The sequence below is a fragment of the Hyperolius riggenbachi genome, chromosome 3 (genome assembly GCF_040937935.1).
Source record: "Hyperolius riggenbachi isolate aHypRig1 chromosome 3, aHypRig1.pri, whole genome shotgun sequence".
NCBI classification, from domain to species: domain Eukaryota; kingdom Metazoa; phylum Chordata; class Amphibia; order Anura; family Hyperoliidae; genus Hyperolius; species Hyperolius riggenbachi.
The window spans coordinates 82,794,564-82,814,060 of NC_090648.1; the positions used below are offsets into that span (position 1 = coordinate 82,794,564).

The 19,497-nt window shown below is 45.5% G+C and overlaps 1 protein-coding gene across 1 annotated transcript in view; it reads right to left on the reverse strand.

Moving 5' to 3' along the window:
* Positions 1 to 2,433: 2,433 nt before the first annotated feature.
* The window catches only part of LOC137561023 (kelch repeat and BTB domain-containing protein 8-like), a 36,018-nt gene continuing 18,954 nt past the window's right edge, over positions 2,434 to 19,497 (reverse strand). The window contains exons 3-5 of the mRNA XM_068272236.1: positions 19,268 to 19,346; positions 16,235 to 16,462; positions 2,434 to 5,563 (exon numbers count right to left, since the gene is read on the reverse strand). Coding sequence (XP_068128337.1) covers positions 4,213 to 5,563; positions 16,235 to 16,462; positions 19,268 to 19,346 — 1,658 coding nt within the window. The 3' untranslated portion in view covers positions 2,434 to 4,212. The remainder of the gene's footprint in view (positions 5,564 to 16,234; positions 16,463 to 19,267; positions 19,347 to 19,497) is intronic.

Here is a 19,497-nt window from a genome sequence, read left to right on the forward strand (position 1 = left end):
AACAACTGTACCAGGTTTGAGACACCTGCTATTAACAGTGTAAGAATGGCAGGAATTTAAATATTCCCCTTGAAAAATCCACAGATGAATTCTGATTGGGTGTTGTAGGCTCCACCCATTTTCCTGAATATTAATTCCAGTCACCCAGTGACTAACTGTGCAAAGTTTGAGAACCCTGCCATTAACAGTGTAAGAATGGCTGCAGTTTAAATATTCCCATTAAAAATCAATAGGTGAATTTTAATTGGCTGTTGTAGGCTCCACCCACTTTCCTGAATCTAAATCTCATTCACCCAGTGACCAAGTGTGCCAAGTTTGAGAACCCTGTGATTAACAGTCTAAGAATGGCTGCAGTTCACATTTTCCCATTAAAAATGAATGGCTGAAATTTGATTGGCTGTTTTATGCTCCACCCACTTTTTCTGGATTTGTAACCTCGTCACTAAGTGGGCAACTGTGCCAAGTCTGGCTTGAACACACACACACAGACACACCCCGACACACACACACACACACACACACACACACACACCCCGACACACACACACACAGACACACCCCGACAGACACACACACACACACACACACACACACACACACACACACACACACACACACACACACACACACACACACACACACACACACACACACACACACACACACACACACACACACACACTTTTATATATGTAGTTAGATAAGACCCTTTGCTTACAACAACTTTATTGGTATGAAAAAACAAATCTACACAAGGCAGATATACAAACCAGCATAGCGAAAGAACTCATAAAACCAACATGTATTTAAAAAGTGAGGCAGCAGTGATGTCAGTGATATACGGTAAATATGTACAGTAAACAGTGGTTTGCAAAAGTATTCAGCCCCCTTGAAGTTTTCCACATTTTGTCATATTACTGCCACAAACATGAATCAATTTTATTGGAAATCCATGTGAAAGACCAAAACAAAGTGGTGTACACGTGAGAAGTGGAACGAAAATGACACATTATTCCAAACATTTTATACAAATAAATAACTGCAAAGTGGGGTGTGCGTAATTATTCAGCCCCCTTTGGTCTGAGTGCAGTCAGTTGCCCATAGACATTGCCTCATGAGTGCTAATGACTAAATAGAGTGCACTTGTGTGTAATCTAATGTCAGTACAAATACAGCTGCTCTGTGACGGCCTCAGAGGTTGTCTAAGAGAATCTTGCGAGCAACAACACCATGAAGTCCAAAGAACACATCAGACAGGTCAGGCATAAAGTTATTGAGAAATGTAAAGCTGGCTTAGGCTACAAAAAGTTTTCCAAAGCCTTGAACATCCCATGGAGCACTGTTCAAGCAATCATTTAGACATGGAAGGAGTATGGCACAACTGTTAACCTACCAAGACAAGGCCGTCCACCTAAACTCACAGGCCGAACAAGGAGAGCATTGATCAGAAATGCAGTCAAGAGGCCCATGGTGACTCTGGACGAGATGCAGAGATCTACAGCTCAGGTGGAAGAATCTGTCCATAGGACAACTATTAGTCGTGCACTGCACAAAGTTGGCCTTTATGGAAGGGTGGCAAGAAGAAAGCCATTGTTTAACAGAAAAGCATAAGAAGTCCTGTTCACAGTTTGCTACAAGCCATGTGGGGGACACAGCAACCATGTGGAAGAAGATGCTCTGGTCAGATGAGGCCAAAATGGAACTTTTTGGCCAAAATGCAAAACGCTATGTATGGCGAAAAACTAACACTGCACATCACTCTGAACACACCACCCCCACTGTTAAATATGGTGGTGGCAGCATCATGCTCTGGGGGTACTTCTCTTCAGCAGGGACAGGGAAGCTGGTCAGAGTTGATAGGAAGATGGATGGAGCCAAATACAGGGCAATCTTGGAAGAAAACCTCTTGGAGTCTGCAAAATACTTGAGACTGGGGCGGAGGTTCAGCTTCCAGCAGGACAACCAGACTAAATATAAAGTTAGGGCAACAATGGAATGGTTTAAAACAAAACATATCCATGTGTTAGAATGGTCCAGTCAAAGTTCAGATCTAAATCCAATCGAGAATCTGTGGCAAGATCTGAAAACTGCTGTTCACAAACTCTGTCCATCTAATCTGACTGAGCTGGAGCTGTTTTGCAAAGAAGAATGGGCAAGGATTTCAGTCCCTAGATGTGCAAAGCTGGTAGAGACATACCCTAAAAGACTGGCAGCTGTAATTGCAGCAAAAGGCGGTTCTACAAATTATTGACTCAGGAGGCTGAATAATTACGCACAACCCACTTTACAGTTTTTTTTTTGGTTTTTTTTTAATATTTGGAATCATGTATGATTTTCGGTCCACTTCTCACATGTACACCACTTTGTATTGGTCTTTTACATGTAATTCCAATAAAATTGATTCATGTTTGTGGCAGCAATGTGACAAAATGTGGAAAACTTCAAGGGGGCCAAATACTTTTGCAAACCACTGTATATGTATGGCAAACCTGTGTGATTAAACGGTCAGTATTGATTTAGATTCCTGGATGATACAGGCTGTTTAGAAAAAAAAAAAACTGTCCATTTCATGCTGTTAGTAAATCACCAATGAAAGCAATCAAGACACCATAGCACGCTACAGAACATTCAGCGAAAACCTCTATAGTGCTGGTGAAGTGGCTAGTAGCAGCAACACAGCTATTGTCCAGGCAAACACAATAGTAAGAGGGCCCTGAAACAGGACTGTAAAGACAGAACAAACCGCTCGAGACTTTGACTGGGCCAGTACTTCCATATGGGCAACTTGGGCAGTTGCCCCAGGTAGCCCAAGACTGCTTACCCCCCCCCCCCCCCATTCAGCTGTGTAGTGGTCCTTGGGGCACCAGCAGAGCTTTCAGCACAGCAGTGTAGCGACTCACCTGTCCCAGCTGTTGCGCTCCTCCATTACTCCATGTGTTCCCATCTTAATCCCTGCTGTCCATCTCTTCCCAGTGACCTGGGGAATGATTTACATATTAGCCCAAGCCGGGTCACTGAGAAGAGCCACCACTGTTGGGGAGCACACAGAGAAATCGAGGACCTCCCGGAACAGGGATGTTGCTTTTCTGCTGAAAGCTCTGCTGGTGCCCCTGGGAACACTATAAAGTTGATAGAAAACCTAGGGAGGTTGAAAGCTGGCTCGGGGGCCATGGGGGAAACTTTCCAGAGACAAAGGTGCCCCTAATGTCGCTTATGGAAGGGGGGGTTTGGCTTAGGGAACTATAGTAACTAGAAGCTCGCTGCGGTCTATCCAAGGCCAATCCACAATGCAAGGCACTACTATAATAGAGAATCAAATACACAATGCGCTCACTCATAGCTTGTGAAGTCACCGCCACAGGCTCTTCTCACCTATGCAGTTCAGCAGGCCAATCCATGCTTAAAGAGACTCCGTAACAAAAATTGCATCCTGTTTTTTATCATCCTACAAGTTCCAAAAGCTATTCTAATGTGTTCTGGCTTACTGCAGCACTTTGTACTATCACAGTCTCTGTAATAAATCAACTTATCTCTCTCTTGTCAGACTTGTCGGCCTGTGTCTGGAAGGCTGCCAAGTTCTTCAGTGTTGTGGTTCTGCTATGCACTCCCCCTTCCAGGCCCCTCTATGCACACTGCCTGTGTGTTATTTAGATTAGAGCAGCTTCTCTCTTCTCTCTTATCTTTTACAAGCTGGATAAATCGTCCTCTGAGCTGGCTGGGCTTTCACATAGTGAGGAATTACAGACAAGGGCAAAGCTGTTTGCAGGAAGAAAAGAGCAGCCTGAAACTTCAGTGCATGAGAGATGCAGGGGGAAAGAAACACACAAATAATCTCTTGAGATTCAAAAAGAAGGCTGTATACAGCCTGCTTGTGTATGGATGTATTTTCTATATGTGGACATACTGTACATCAACCTACTTCCTGTTTTGGTGGCCATTTTGTTTGTTTATAAACAAACTTTTTAAAACGGTTTTTAACGACTTTTTATGCGGCGGGGAGCGGCAAAATTGTGACAGAGGGTAATAGGAGATGTCCCCTAACGCACTGGTATGTTTACTTTTGTGTGATTTTAACAATACAGATTCTCTTTAATCGGTGTCTGTAAGGCACTTGGGCTTGAGGGACCACAGTAAAACTCCTGCATTGTCCTTTTAGGTACCTTGCATATACATGTGGATGCTACAAATATGCACACTAACCAACAATGCTGATCAGATGTCAAGAGCTGACCTGCCGGGAATAAGATGTAACAGTTTTCTCAGGGGAACCTGCAAAGTAGCACACCAAAACGCACTTGATTCCGCATATATTAGGTTTTCGGTACACTGTTCCCATCTCGAGGCACCCAGTGTCCAATAATAGATATTCATACATGGATTCCCAATTCCACCACCAAAGACATAGATTCTTTCACCCCATCCAGTAACTGCAAAAGATGCTACCTTCTCAGGAAGTGGCGGGACTTTCAGGTCCTCACAAACCTGTCCTTTTTCATCCAAGGCAAAACATCCATCTGTGGCTGAAGTCGGATCTTCAGATGAATAATCACAGCCACCGATCACAAACACCTTGTTATCCATTGTTACTGCTTCACCATCATTAACATAAACTTTACTTGGAATGTGATTCCACATATCTGATGCAATGTCATAAATCAGCAATCCTTTAACGCCATGTTCTCCTGTAGGTCCTCTGCCTATTATGTACAATTTGCCTTTTAGCTGTGCAGATGCAAAGCTGGATAATGGGTAAGGTAGTTTAGATAGCTCAGACCAACTATTTTTGGATAAGTCAAAGCATTCCATTGAGTCCAAAATTCCACCTTTATTCCATCCTCCAACCGCATAAAGCTTTTCTTTAAAAGATAGGAATCCATGCTGGTCCCTGGCACTCATCATGCTTGGAAGCTCTGTCCAGTCATTGGTCACTGAGTCATACACATGGAAAGCTTTAGAAATGGAACCATGCACTGACATACCTCCTGTCACGTACAAATAATTTCCTATAGACACACACACAGGGTCCATCTTGGGTTTCAAAGGCTTCAGCTTATTCCACTCATTAGAAACAGGATCATATGCATTCAGGTAATCATTATCCGCATCGTAATACATATCATCTCTATCGTGAAGGTCCATGCAAACAATGCAGTTTTCAAACATTCCTTGCCGCAGTCTGAAAGGTGTTGATTCCTGGAGATCACATTCTTCCCAACTTCCACCTTTTTCTACTTCTTCTCGTTCATGGGGCAGCATTAATTGTAACCGGATGACTCTGCGCAGCTCTACAGGAAGTGGACTGTCTCCGGAACTGTTGGCTTTCCACCAGCTAAGAGCCATGTGATAAACAGAAAGTTCTGAAGACACCATCAACTGGTCTGAGGAAAGAATTTTTATTATTTCTCCGAGTTCGAGATGGAGCAAGTGTTCATTGTTAGTGAGGCAAGTTATGTGCCAGCTGATGTATTTCATTGCCATTTCCAGAAGTCTACTGTGATGATAGGTAGAGGCCAGTCTGTAAGTCCAGAAGCAGTTATCATTGTTCAGTCTCTTGATCAGAAACCTGAAATTAAATCAAAGACAACATGAAAAGGAAATATGGGAGAGTAAGTGGACAAGAATATACACTCCTCAAGACTTTTAAAGGGGTTATAGATTTATCAAAAAACAGCCCCTCGGGGGTACTTACCTCGGGAGGGGGAAGCCTCTGGATCCTAGAGAGGCTTCTCCTTGTCCTCCTACCCCTCCGGGATCCAGCGCTGACAACCCCCCAAAAATTAGCTGAGAAGGATGTCGGCCGTGGCGTAGTAGAGGCTGAAACATTTACCTTCCGTGCTTCTGTGCAGGCACAGTAGCAACTTCCCGATGGGTTCCGGCGGAAATAGCCAAGCCTGATTGGGTCCTCTCTACTGCGCAGGCACAAGTCACCTGCTCAGTGGATTGGACCCGATCAGTCTCAGCTTTTTCCGCCAGAGCCCATCAGAAAGCTGCTACTACGCCTGCGCAGAAGGTACATAATTACATCACCCACTGTCTGCCAGCGCTGGATCCCAGAGGGTGAAGAGGACGGGGGAAGGCTCATTAGGATCCAGAGGCTTCCCTCTTCAAAAGGTAAGTACTCCCCAGGAGCTTTTTTTTTTTTTTTTTTTTTAATTTACTTTAAAGGATGTTTTTTTGTTTTACTTGCCTGATTATTCTCCTTGCTTAAAGGGAACCTTAACTGAGAGGGATATGGATGTTTCCTTTTAAATAATACCAGTTGCCTGGTAGTCCTGCTGATCTCTTTGGCTGTAGTAGTGGCCGAATCACAGACCTGAAACAAGCATGCAGCTAATCCAGTCTGACTTCATTCAGAGCACCTGATCTGCATGCTTGTTGAGGGGGTGTGGCTAAAAGTATTAGAGACACAGGAACAGCAGGAGAGTCTGGCAACTGGTATTCTTTTAAAAGGAAAAATCCATATCCTTCTCAGTTTAGGTTCGCTTTAAGCTTAAAGAGTTAACCCACTTGTAGCATGCAATATTTAAACATATGCAGCATATAATGTTGTACATAGGACACGCCTTCTGTGAAATGGGTAAAACAGTGGCTTCAGGCTAATGTTCAGGAAGTAAAGCAATGTGCTCTGGCTGGTGTCCTGGAAGCAGCAGTGTATGGAAGGTGGTCCATAAGCTTCTTTTCAATGGTGGCCTGGCTATGGAGTGGGTGCAAAAATCATCTGCAACTCCGACTCCTCAGTTTGTGAATCCATTGACTCCAGGTACTCGAAAAAAAATGAAAAAAAAAAATGACTAACTCATCCACTCCGACTCCATGGCCCTGGATGGACAGGGGTGTTTAGTGGTATTGGCAATGAAAAGGGGTGGGGGGCAGAGAAGGCCTAAAAGATACTAGTGGAATGCAACAGTGATGTCTGGGATAAAGCTTGCTCTATGGTGAGTAATGGAGGTGGCCCCAACTCACCACATGTCTACCTGCACTGTTAGTCTCTCTGATGTGTTTCCCTTTTTCTCACTCTGCCTCTCTCATTGGCCCATATGCAACTCACTTTTTCTCCTGTGTTTTCTCCTAGGTGAGATTTTTAAACGGGTCAATGAAATGCCTTTTAAACCACCAACCAGCAAGGAACTCAAAATAATTGTTAGAGCACTTGTTCACCTACTTTTTGGTACCTTTTCAATTGCACAATGATGGGAAATTGTAACCACTTGTCGACCGCCCACTACCTATGGGCAACGGTAAAGTGGCATGCCCAGGACCACGTAACGCCGGTGGGCGTCGGGTCCTCGGACGGGATCGCGTGCACTAATGCGCGCGCATCTGCCGGCAATAGGCTTCGCCCACCCGCAACGTCAACCCGCCGGCCGTTCGGAAGCACCGGCGGGTTGTTAACCCCTCGATCGCCGCGTTACAAGCGTATAATACGCTTTGTAATGTATACAAAGAGTATTATACAGGCTGCCTCCTGCCCTGGTGGTCCCAGTGATCGAGGGACCACCAGTGCAGGCTGCAGCCACCCTAGTCTGCACCTAAGCACACTGATTTCCCCCCCCCTGCCCTCTGATCGCCCACAGCACCCCTCAGACCCCCCTGCCCACCCCCTCAGACCCCTGTTTGCACCCAATCACCCCCCTAATCACCCATCAATCACTCCCTGTCACTATCTGGCAACGCTATTTTTTATATTAAGCCCTTAACTGCCCCCTGGGGCTACGGATCACCCCTCCCCCCCACACTCAGATCCTCCCCAGACCCCCCCCCCCTGTGTACTGTACACATCTATCCTCCCCTATAATCACCTGTCAATCACCCATCAATCACCCCGTCACCACCTGTCACTGCTACCCATCAGATCAGACCCTAATCTGCCCCTTGTGGGCAACCAATCACCCGCCCACACCCTCAAATAGCCCCCCAGACCCGCTCTGATCAACTCGCCAGTGCATTGCTTCCATATATTATCCCTTGTAATCACCAACTGATCACCTATCAATCACCCCGTCACCCCCTGTCACTGCTACCCATCAGATCAGACCCTAATCTGCCCCTTGCGGGCAACCAATCACCCACACCCTCAGATAGCCCCCAGGCCCCCTCTGATCACTTCCCCAGTGCATTATTTACATCTGTTCTCCCCTCTAATCACCCACTGATCACCCATCAATCACCCCCTGTCACCACCTGTCACTGCTACCCATCATACCCATCAGATCAGACCCTCATCTGCCCCTTGCGGGCACCCAATGACTGGCCCACACCCTCAGATTGCCCTCAGATACCCCCGATCACCTCCCCAGTGCATTGCTTGCATCTATTTCCCCCTCTATTCACACCCTGAGACACCCATCAATCACATGATGTCACCCCCTACCACACCTATCAATCACCCCGTCACCCCCTGTCACTGCTACCCATCAAATCAGGCCCTAATTTGCCCCGTGTGGGCTCCTGATCACTCAGCCAAACCCTCAGATCCCCCTCAGACCCCCTTCCGATCACCTCCCCACTGCATTGATTGCATCTATTCTCCCCTCTAATCACCCACTGAGACACCCATAAATCACCTTCATTCACCCCCTAGCACTCCTATCCATCAGATCATGCCCTAATCTGCCCCTCTGCAGGCTTCTGATCACCCGGCCAAACCCTCACCCACCCTGTCGCAGTGACAGAATTTTTTTTTTCTGATCACTGCTGGTACGACTTAATTGTGGCGAGACCAACCGTTATGCCACACAATACGCAACCGCAAATCCAAGAAGCTACTATGCCCAGCCTTTACGGTGGAAGCCACTCCAATATTCTGAACATAACATTTTTTGGGGCCTTCTCCTTAACATGGGTCTAGTCAAAAAGAATGTATTGCGGTCTTATTGGTCTACGCACCCAATACATCACATGCCCATGTTCTCTGCTGCCATGTCCAGGTCACGATTTGAAAACATTCTGCGCTTCCTGCACTTCAGTGTCAATACAACCTGTCATCTAAGAGGCCACCCTGCTTATGACCGGTTCCACAAAATTCGGCTCCTCATAGACCACCTGTCATCAAATTTTGCAGATGCTTATACCCCTGAACAGTCATTTTGAGGCATTTAGTTTCCAGACTACTCCTCACGGTTTTGGGCCCCTAAAATGCCAAGGCCATATAGGAACCCCACAAGTGACCCCATTTTAGAAAGAAGACTCCCCAAGGTATTCTGTTAGGTGTATGGTGAGTTCATAGAAGATTTTATTTTTTGTCAAAAGTTAGCAGAAATTGATTTTTATTGTTTTTTTTTTCACAAAGTGTAATTTTCCACTAACTTGTGACAAAAAATAAAATCTTCTATGAACTCACCATACACCTAACAGAATACCTTGGGGTGTCTTGTTTCTAAAATGGGGTCACTTGTGGGGTTCCTATACTGCCTTGGCATTTTAGGGGCCCTAAACCGTGAGGAGTAGTCTAGAAACCAAATGCCTGAAAATGACCTGTGAATAGGACGTTGGGCCCCTTAGCACACCTAGGCTGCAAAAAAAGTGTCACAAATGTGGTATTGCCGTATTTAGGAGAAGTAGTATAATGTGTTTTGGGGTGTATTTTTACACATACCCATGTTGGGTGGGAGAAATATCTCTGTAAATGACTCTTTTAAATTTTTTATTTTTACACACAATTGTCCATTTACAGAGATATTTCTCCCATCCAGCATGGGTATGTGTAAAAATACACCCCAAAACACATTATACTATTTCTCCTGAGTACGGCGATACCACATGTGTGACACTTTTTTGCAGCCTAGGTGCGCTAAGGGGCCCAATGTCCAATGGGTACCTTTAGAATTTCACAGGTCATTTTGAGACATTTGGTTTCAAGACTACTCCTCACGGTTTAGGGGCCCTAAAATGCCAGGGCAGTATAGGAACCCCACAAATGACCCCATTTTAGAAAGAAGACACCCCAAGGTATTCTGTTAGGAGTATGGTGAGTTCATAGAAGATTTTATTTTTTGGAACTCACCATGCCTCTTAGTGAATACTTTGGGATGTCTTCTTTCCAAAATGGCATAATTTGGGAGGTATTTATACTATCCTGGAATTCTAGCACCTCATGAAACCTGACAGGTGCTCAGAAAAGTCAGAGATGCTTCAAAATGGGAAAATTCACTTTTTGCGCCGTAGTTTGTAAACGCTATAACTTTTAACCAAACCAATAAATATACACTTATTGGATTTTTTTTTTTTAATCAAAGACATGTAGCACAATAAATTTGGACAAAAATGTATAAAGAAATTTTACTTTATTTGAAAAATGTCAGCACAGAAAGTTTTTTGATGAATATAATAAAAACTAAAAAAAAATCACAGCAGCAATCAAATCGCACCAAAACAAAGCTGTATTAGGGACAAGAAAAGGAGGTAAAATTCATTTAGATGGTAGGTTGTATGACTGAGCAATAAACCGTTAAAGCTGCAGTAGTCTGAATGGAAAAAAGTGTCTGGTCCTTAAAGGGACACTTAAGCCAGAAAAAAAAAAAAAAGTTTTACTCACCTGGGGCTTCTACTCGCCCCCTGCAGAAGTAGAAGCCCTAGGTGAGTAAAACTTTTTTTTCTGGCTTAAGTGTCCCTTTAAGGGGTTTTATGACTGCAGTCCTTAAGTGGTTAAATGGAAGGGAAAACATTATCTCCTAGGAAAAAAACTCAGGAGAAAAGTTTAATTGCATATGGGCCATTAGCTCCTACCTCTCATTCTCCTCAGGAGTGCTGCTAAGATGCCAGAATATCTGGGGCAACTGTGCAGCAAAAAGTTGGAGTGATCATGCAGTTTATGGGCACGTCCAAATGTATGTAAACCTATGAGGGCCTTCCCCCCATCAAATAAATACCCCAGGTACCTTAGACACAGTCATATTAGCCATAAAATAGACAGTGTGTGTACTTTCTTATGCATTAAACACCTTTAGAATCTTAGATCAAAATTAGACAGCATTTCCTACATAATCAAGCAGCATATTCTCTAGACATTGGAAACAAACTGGCAACATATCATCCCAATACAATTGGGCAGTGTATCTCTAAACATAATCAAGTTGTGCTCTTGAAAAAAAATATGACATGTCTCCTCAACATTATTATAAAAAAGAAGAGAACCGAGAGCCAAATATAGTGTAGTACGTTAAGGTACCGTATATACTAGAGTATAAGCTGACCCGAGTATAAGCCGACCCCCAACTTTTACCTAGAAAAAACCCTGTGAAAATGTTTGACTCGAGTATAAGCCTGGGGATAAGAAATGCAGCAGCTACTGTTAGCTAGAAATATCAGGGAAAATGGGCAAGTACCATCGGTCAACTAAATAGACATCAACCAGCAGAAAGGATCATAATGGATAATAAACTACAAAGGAAATTAGATCCTCTACAAATATTGCACCAAATAAAATATGCAGTTATATTATAATGACGCTTGCTTAAAAAGTGCAATGCATTGCAGCAACAATAGTGAAGAATGCATAAAATGAGACAAAATCTCAAACCACAACAAAAAGGAGCAGTGCCAATAACTAAAAAGATGAAGACGAAAACCATGATGCTGTAAATGGAAGTGATAGCAATAGCACTATAAGTGCAAATCAAGCCTCAAATAGATTCAAGTGCAGGGGAAGCAAGGAGCAGCGTGGGTGGCAAAGAGCGCTTAGATTGAGAGAGAGGAGGAGGTGGGACTCACCGGGATCGCGATTCACCACTAACAAGCACACACTGATTATCAGACATCAGCTTGTCACCTGTTAGCTGCTGCTGCACGGGCCTCCCCCTGTGTTCACCTTCTCCATGGTGTCTCCCTTCCTCCTTAACAAGTGGCTTCTTTGGGCTAGAATGCTATAGGGAACGTGTCTCCCTTCCGCTTCTTTGCACTGCTCTCACCCACCCTGTCAGCTGCTCTGGAGATCGGGATACAGCGCATCGCCAGGCGTCCACTTCTGTCTGTCGCAGTATCATTGCTATGACGCCCTCTATTGGCGTCACTACAGGAGTCATAGCAATGATACTGCAACAAATGGATTCATGGCGGCTCACTGTATCCCGATCTCCGGGCAGCTGACAGGGCGGGTGAGAGCAGCGCAAAGGGGTAGAGGAGAAAGTGAGACACTTTCCCTTTAGCATTCTAGCCTGGAAGAAGCCGCTTGTTAGAGGAGGAAGGGAGACACCACTGAGAAGCGGAACACAGGGGGAGGCCTGCGCAGCAGCAGCCAACAGGTGACAAGCTGCTGTATGATAATCAGTGAGCGCTTCTTAGTAGTTATGTTGCTACACATGCTGCTCCGTTCCTGGTAGTGCAGGGGTGGGGGGAGATGGTTTACCTTTGGAAGCGACTCGTGTATTAGCCGAGACCCCCACTTTTGGGCCAAAATTTTGGACCCAAAAACTGGGCTTATACACGAGTATATACGGTAATATTAGACAAATTAAAAGAGTATTGAATAATACTCACAAACCAGGGTTACCTCCAGGCAACCACTGTATAAGCAGGTGAGGAGATTGTCCTGTCCTCACTCAGGATTAAGAAGTCGCTCTCTGTAGACGTGAAAAGAAAGGGGTATCCTCCTCCACCAGGGGTGGATGTTTAAACGTATTGTAAAGGAGAACAGAGGCGCCAAAAGGATAAAAACAGTACTTAAAATGTTTAAAATTGCTTAGAAGGAAGCGGTGGACTTACCTCCCTCAAGCAGACACAACAAGCTGTGCATTCAAGACAAGGTAAATTTATTGGTACACTCCAGGGGTTAATCTTAACCCCTGGAGTGTACCAATAAATTTACCTTGTCTTGAATGCACAGCTTGTTGTGTCTGCTTGAGGTAGGTAAGTCCACCGCTTCCTCCTAAGCAATTTTAAACATTTTAAGTACTGTTTTTATCCTTTTGGCGCCTGTTCTTCTTTACAATACCTCAACATTATTAGGTCATATATGCAGGGCTGTGGAGTCAGTACAAAAATCATCCGACTCCAACTTCTCAGTTTATAGCCATATGAACAATCAGGTTCAATAAACATTGATTCCTTAGTTTTGTTTCCAAACAAGTGGAGTTCGATAATCCTGATATGTGCCCAGTATAAATGGAGAACTAACCAGCAGGAGGAGTTTCAAGTGCCACAAGCATCTGTTGGTTTACCCGCTGTGGAGAGGAGGCTTGATCAATAGACAAGGAGTAGAGGTGGGGATATGCAGATGTAGCAGGGAAGGTTGGCTTTTAAAAGTAACATGACGGTGCCGCTCACGTGACCGTCTGAGGAAGCCCGATGGGCGGGCGATACTAGTTACGGAAGCGAGCCGGAGTGACGTCACCCGCTGCGCGTGTTGACAGCGCATGGATCCGTCTTAGCGTGGACTTTGAAGTTTGTGAGAGGGGTTGAGAGGAGTGGCGAGCAGTGGCCGGAGGAGTCCTGAGGAGTCCGCAGGAACATCTGAGTGTCCCAAGGAGGTGGTGAGAGCCTTCCAGGCAATGCATTTAGAGTGTGCATAAGAGCTGAGCTGAAGAGGTTTGCGTGGAGGTGGCGAGAGCCCTCCAGTTCTTGCTGAACGCTGCTTTGCTGAACTATGCTGACTTATGCTTGCTGTGTGAAACAATAATCGGACTAACACCTGGGGGCCCCCATTTCATGGACTAATACAACTGCATGCCTATCTCCACTCCCCCTGAGCTCATCCTTGAACATATCTGCATATAGAGTGCATAAACTGTAAAAACGTGAATTGCTAACCTGGAAAAACTGGGACAATTCATTATTTGCCATATACAGCAGTATCTACGCAATTCGGATCTGAGGCTATAGCCCACACATGGCAGAGGAACATTGCTATTGCTATTGGAATTACTCCCGGGAGTGCAATATCTGAGTGTGTGGGGTGCATGTGAGTGACATGGCCGGCTGTGTATGCCAGGTTAATATACACTCTGAGGCTCGTATTTTATGGGGGTAAATGGGGGGATTTTGTATGCAGATTCAATAAAATTATATGTGTTTATTGTAGACTGAGTGATACAGTTTTTTGTTTTAACTTCTCAGTTTATGAAATCTCCGACTCCTGGTACCCAAAATTGCTTCGACTCAGAGACTCCGACTCCTTAGTCTTATCTTTACAAAGGCTATGGGTTTGGTTCAAAAATCCTCAGACTCCAACTCACACGCCTCAGTTTACTGAAACCACAAACTCCGACTCCAGGTACCCAAAATTGCTCCAACTCCACAGCCCTGAATATATGCCCTCAAAATATAAATAGGCAGTGTATACCCCAAGCATAACTAGACAGTTCCCCATAAACATAATTAGGCAGTGTGCGCCTGAATATAAAAATCCATTCCAGGATCGCACACCTCTAGAATGGTAGGTGCCAGACCACAAAGATTCCATCCAATAAACTCAAAGGTCCAACCACTACTGCATATTGACTACAAAAACAACCATTCATTCTCATAGGAGTAAAGACAAATATGACCGTTCACCAACAATCGTTTCGGGGCCACCGGGGGTCCCCTTTATCAAGGCACAAGATGGAAGACAGTACTGTGGCTGATGGTTAAAGGCTCTGCCTCTGACACAGGAGATCTGGGTTCTGGAATGTCATCTCTTCCTGTTCAGTAAGCCAGCAAATATTCAGTAAGGAGCTTGGGCAAGACTTCCCAACACTGCTACTGCCTGTAGAGCACGTCCTAGTAGCTGCAGCTCAAGCGCTTTGAGTCCACCAGGGGAAAAGCACAATATAAATGTTGTGTGTCACACTATATTGGGCTCTCGGTAACTCTCCCTTTTGTACTTTTTGCAACATAAAATGTTATTCGTCTTGTCTTGTCTACTGTATGACCATGGGTCTTCAATAACGGTGGCATAAAAGAAAAGAAAATGTGGTGGTGATAGTAAGTTTATAATAAATGGTTTCCAGGTAGGAAAGAAAACATTTTTTTCTCTCCATCATAAAATTCAGATTAAAGCTCATCTAGAAAAGTTGAATGTGTGGTTTGGTTTCTGAATGTAGGGGAGGCTCTGGCTCAGTGTGTCAGGAAGTTTTCTTTATGGCTAAGATGATGAGGAGAAGGTCCAGCTTTGTAAGAGGTGTAGGATGTACTGTACAGGCCAGTAAAGTAGGCAGGTGGAAAACGAGGGTTAGTATATTGGACGTCCAGTCTATGCATGTAATAAAAATTATATGTCTGATTGTTGAGTTCCATAACTTTTATCTTACGGCATATCCAAATGTGATGGGTAAAGATGGGTTCCACTTCCACTTTTCAAATAATAAATAAAAAATAAAAAAAAAACCCTTATGAAATAATGAATTCTATGTGTAGTATGGAACATGAATAAAACATTAGTAGCAAAGAAAATAGTTTCATATTTTTATTTTCAGTTATATAGGTATTTTTTTATCACTTTGCATCATTCTCTAATATTTGTAGTATACACACTACACTCAGCGTTTAAATGAAACAAACAGTGAGAGACAGTTGAGATAAGTGCTTCAGAAGACAGGGCTGTCAGAGAAGCTCTTTTGCATAGATAACAACTGACTTTTCTTAAAGGGGCCCATACACTGGTCAATTTCAGCCATCGATCAATCTAATAGAATCCATCGATCGGAAATCAATCCTATGGAATTATCCGATTGATTTGCGATCGAATAATTAGAAACCTGCGCATGCGCAGGACTGTGACGCCAGCCAACGTGATGACGCGTAACAGCCGGCAAGATGACATGGAGTGTCACCAGTCAGAAAGTGTTGGGCCGACACTCGGCCCGGGTGTCGCCGGTAATGAAGTCACCAGCAGGACCGGGAGAGGAGCCAGGAGGACGCTGGGCTACAATTGTCGCCGCAACCACGTGGCACGCGCGTGTTGTGGCGACAGGTCACCCGTGAGTATGGCGTGCACGCCCCGAACCGTCGCTCGTCGCTGCTGTCGCCAGGCGATTGGTGCGGTCAATCGCCTGGCGACAGTTGCCGCCACAACTGTTGCTGGTCCGCGTGTGTATGCGGACTAGCGACAGCAACCAATAGGCAGTGCACGGAGTTTCCGGCGGGGGGGAGGACCGTCGGCGACAGCTTCCGTCGCACCACTAATCCCTGTTCCGCAGTGTGTATGAGGAGGGACCCGGCGACGAGCTGTCGCCGATCTGTCGCGCACATGCTCCCGTGTGCTAGCGACTAGCTACATTTGTAGCTCATGAGTATGGGCCATTACACATCAGTGACTCACCTGCTGCATTGCTCCTGCATGGCTGTAATCTGCAGGCGGCTGGATACAGTAAACAGATCCTCAACATTGTCCAAAGTGACGGCAGCCTCACCGGTGTATATGAAGTGCAGGATGGTCTCTATGATGGAAGCGGAGACATCTAGGAGAGAAACTTCTCCTTGCTGAGACTCTACCATACAGGTGGTGAACATGGCTCGGAAATAGGGGCTGACTGAGGCCAGGACAACCCTGCAGAGACACAGAATAGATATCAGCACAACTCTGGAGCACAGCTGTCCCTGTGATTGTCCTACAGCCTTGCTTCAGTGGGTGTGTATTGCCTGTGTTATAGTGACCCTGTAGTGTCCATACCTTGTCCAGTCATGTGATGCAGGTGGGGTGGCAGGAAACAGGACATCACCCAAGCAGTTTTCCAAGAGGGGATGTGGGCATGGGCATCCGCAAAAAATTTTCCAGGGGGGAAGGGGGGGGGGCAAAAAAAGGGGGAGGGGGTTGAGCTACGCATGCTGCATCAAAATACAGGGTAGTAACTTGCGCGCACCGTGACAAGAAATTGGGGTAGTAGTGGTGCCGCTCCAAAAAAAAGCCGTGGCCATATACCAGGATGTGGGTGTTGTCACGGGTGGAGACAAATTTACTTGAACTTAGCAATGGTGGGACATTAGACAAGGACTATAGTAGGAATTAGATTGAGAGTGCCTCCGACACAGGTGCCCCCCGGTTTAGGTAGTGACGGGTTTCCCCCAGTTTAGAATCAGAATCAGAATCAGAAACTTTATTTCGCCAAGCACGACTGGGTCGTGCCCGGAATTGGGCTTGGCACTTACAGGGTACTGATACACGGTACACAGTAGTTACAGATAGAGGACATGCAGTAGTAACAGAACATTATACAGAAAAACAGAGCATTAAAGAACATGTATGCAGAGGGAGACAATGGCATAAGTTACAATACAATAAAAAAACAACCAAAAAAAGTACGCTTGAGCTATGTGCAAAGTGCCTCAGTGCGTCTTGGTATTTTGGGGTGGGGATAGGCATTTCCATGGCGAGAGTTCAGGAGGTTGACAGCAGAGGGAAAGAAACTGTTCTTATGTCTTGAGGTCCTGGTGTAGATGGATCGGAACCGGAGCTTCCGGCTCGAGGGGAGCTGATTAAAGAAGCGGTAGCCTGGGTGTGAGGGGTCGTTGGCGATCTTTAATGCTCTGGTGTTCAGCCTGGAGTGGTAGAGGAGGTCCAGAGTGGGAAGGGATCTTCCGATGATCCTCTCTGCAGATTTGATGACCCTCTGCAGTTTGAGCTTGTCGCTGGCGGAGGAGCTGGTGTACCAGACCAGGATGGAAGAGCATAGGACGGATTCGATCGTGGCTGAGTAGAAATTTGTCAGCAGTTTTTGGGCCATACCGAACTTTTTCAGTTGGCGGAGAAAGAAAAGTCTCTGTTGGGCTTTCCTCTGTGTTGAGGTCGTGTTGGTGTTCCACCTCAGGTCATTGGAGATAGTTGTGCCCAGTAGGCGGACACTGGGGACTCTTTCCACTTCCATGCCATCCATGTGGATTGGAGGCGGGGTAGACTCTACTTTAGGTAGTGACAGGAGCCCCCCAGTTTAGTTAGTGACAGGTGCCCCCCAGTTTAGGTAGTGACAGAAGCCCCCCAGTGTAAGCAGTGACAGGAGCCCCCCAGTGTATGTAGTGACAGCAGCAGCCCAGCGTCAGACCTCAGAATCAGCCGGCGACCAGTGAGAGCGGGCGCACAGTACTCCGTGGACAACAAGCTGCATATGCGGAAGTGATGTCACTTCCCCCATATCAGTGCGGTGTCCGTGAGGTCCTAGTGCCTGCACTCACTGATCGTCGGCTGATCAGAGGTCTGACGCTGGCTGCTGCTGTCACTAGGCAGTGGGGGGCAGCCAGGGCAGCTGGCGTCAAGGGGGCGTCCGCCCCATTTTGCCCAACGTGTGGACACCCATGTGGGAACTCTGAGAATTACACCTAGAGTGTTTAGTGGTGCTGTAGGGTGAATAAGTTAATTTGGGTGCACAGTCCATTCATTCAATTAGGCACTGCCATAAATCTCAATGTAATCTGCGGCAATGGTAGCACTGACTGAGAAAAATTAGTGCCAGGGTTCAGCTATTATATAGTCAACTGCAGACTACTGTTATTAGCTATGATGAAGGAATATCGGCTACGGTGCTTGGTTATACAGGTTAGTGCTAGGTGTAGATAGGGGAAAGGGGTACATGTTAGGCATAGGTATGGGGGAAGTTAGTGTTAGGAGTGGGCATAGGTGAGGTTTGTGCTAAGTGTTGGAATGGGTGAGGATAATGTTGAGCGTAAGTAAGTATAGGTGAGGTTAGTGTTAGGCGTAGGTATGGGCGAGGGTAGTGTTAGGCGTAGGTATGGGCGAGGGTAGTGTTAGGCGTAGGTATGGGCGAGGGTAGTGTTAGGCGTAGGTATGGGCGAGGGTAGTGTTAGGCGTAGGTATGGGCGAGGGTAGTGTTAGGTGTAGGTATGGGCGAGGGTAGTGTTAGGCGTAGGTATGTGTGAGGTTAGTTTTAGGCGTAGGTATGGGTGAGGTTAGTGTTAGGTGTAGGTATGGGAGTAGGTAGTCATAGGTGTAGGTAAGGGTAGTTAGGCATAAGGTATGGGTGAGGTTAGTGTTAGATGTAGGCAAGGGTGAGGGTAGTTAGGCGTAGGTATGGGTGAGGTTAGTCATAGGTGCAGGTGAGGGTAGTTAGGTATAGGTATTGGTGAGGTCATTGTTAGGCGTAGGTGGGGGATGGCTTAGTATAGGCTGTGAGGTATAGGTCACAGAAGCTGATAGTAAAATATTGGTAATATTACTTTGCTATTCACACTAGCGGCAACAGCAGGTGCCCAATCTTCCTTTACAAACAGTTAGATAGGACTTGTCATTAACTTTTATTATGCAAAGTAAATAGTTTAATTTGTGAAGCAAGTTCACAAATAGTTCAAGATTTTCAGATACAGGAATATTCTACATTTACTGTATTGTCACAATGATACTAACCTGTGGCACAGAAACCTTCTGCCCTCAGTCACGATGGTCACATCACAAAGTGTTTCAGTAAAATAGAGATCACGCAGACCTAACCAACCAGAGGAGACAAGATCTCAATACATTTATACAAAGAGGTACGAAAACCGATAACAAAACTGACATCATGTTGTAGTGTGAGGAAGTTCCTGTATTGCCGCCACATTACAGAGGGAAAGTCAATCTGAGTGGAATCTGCAGCC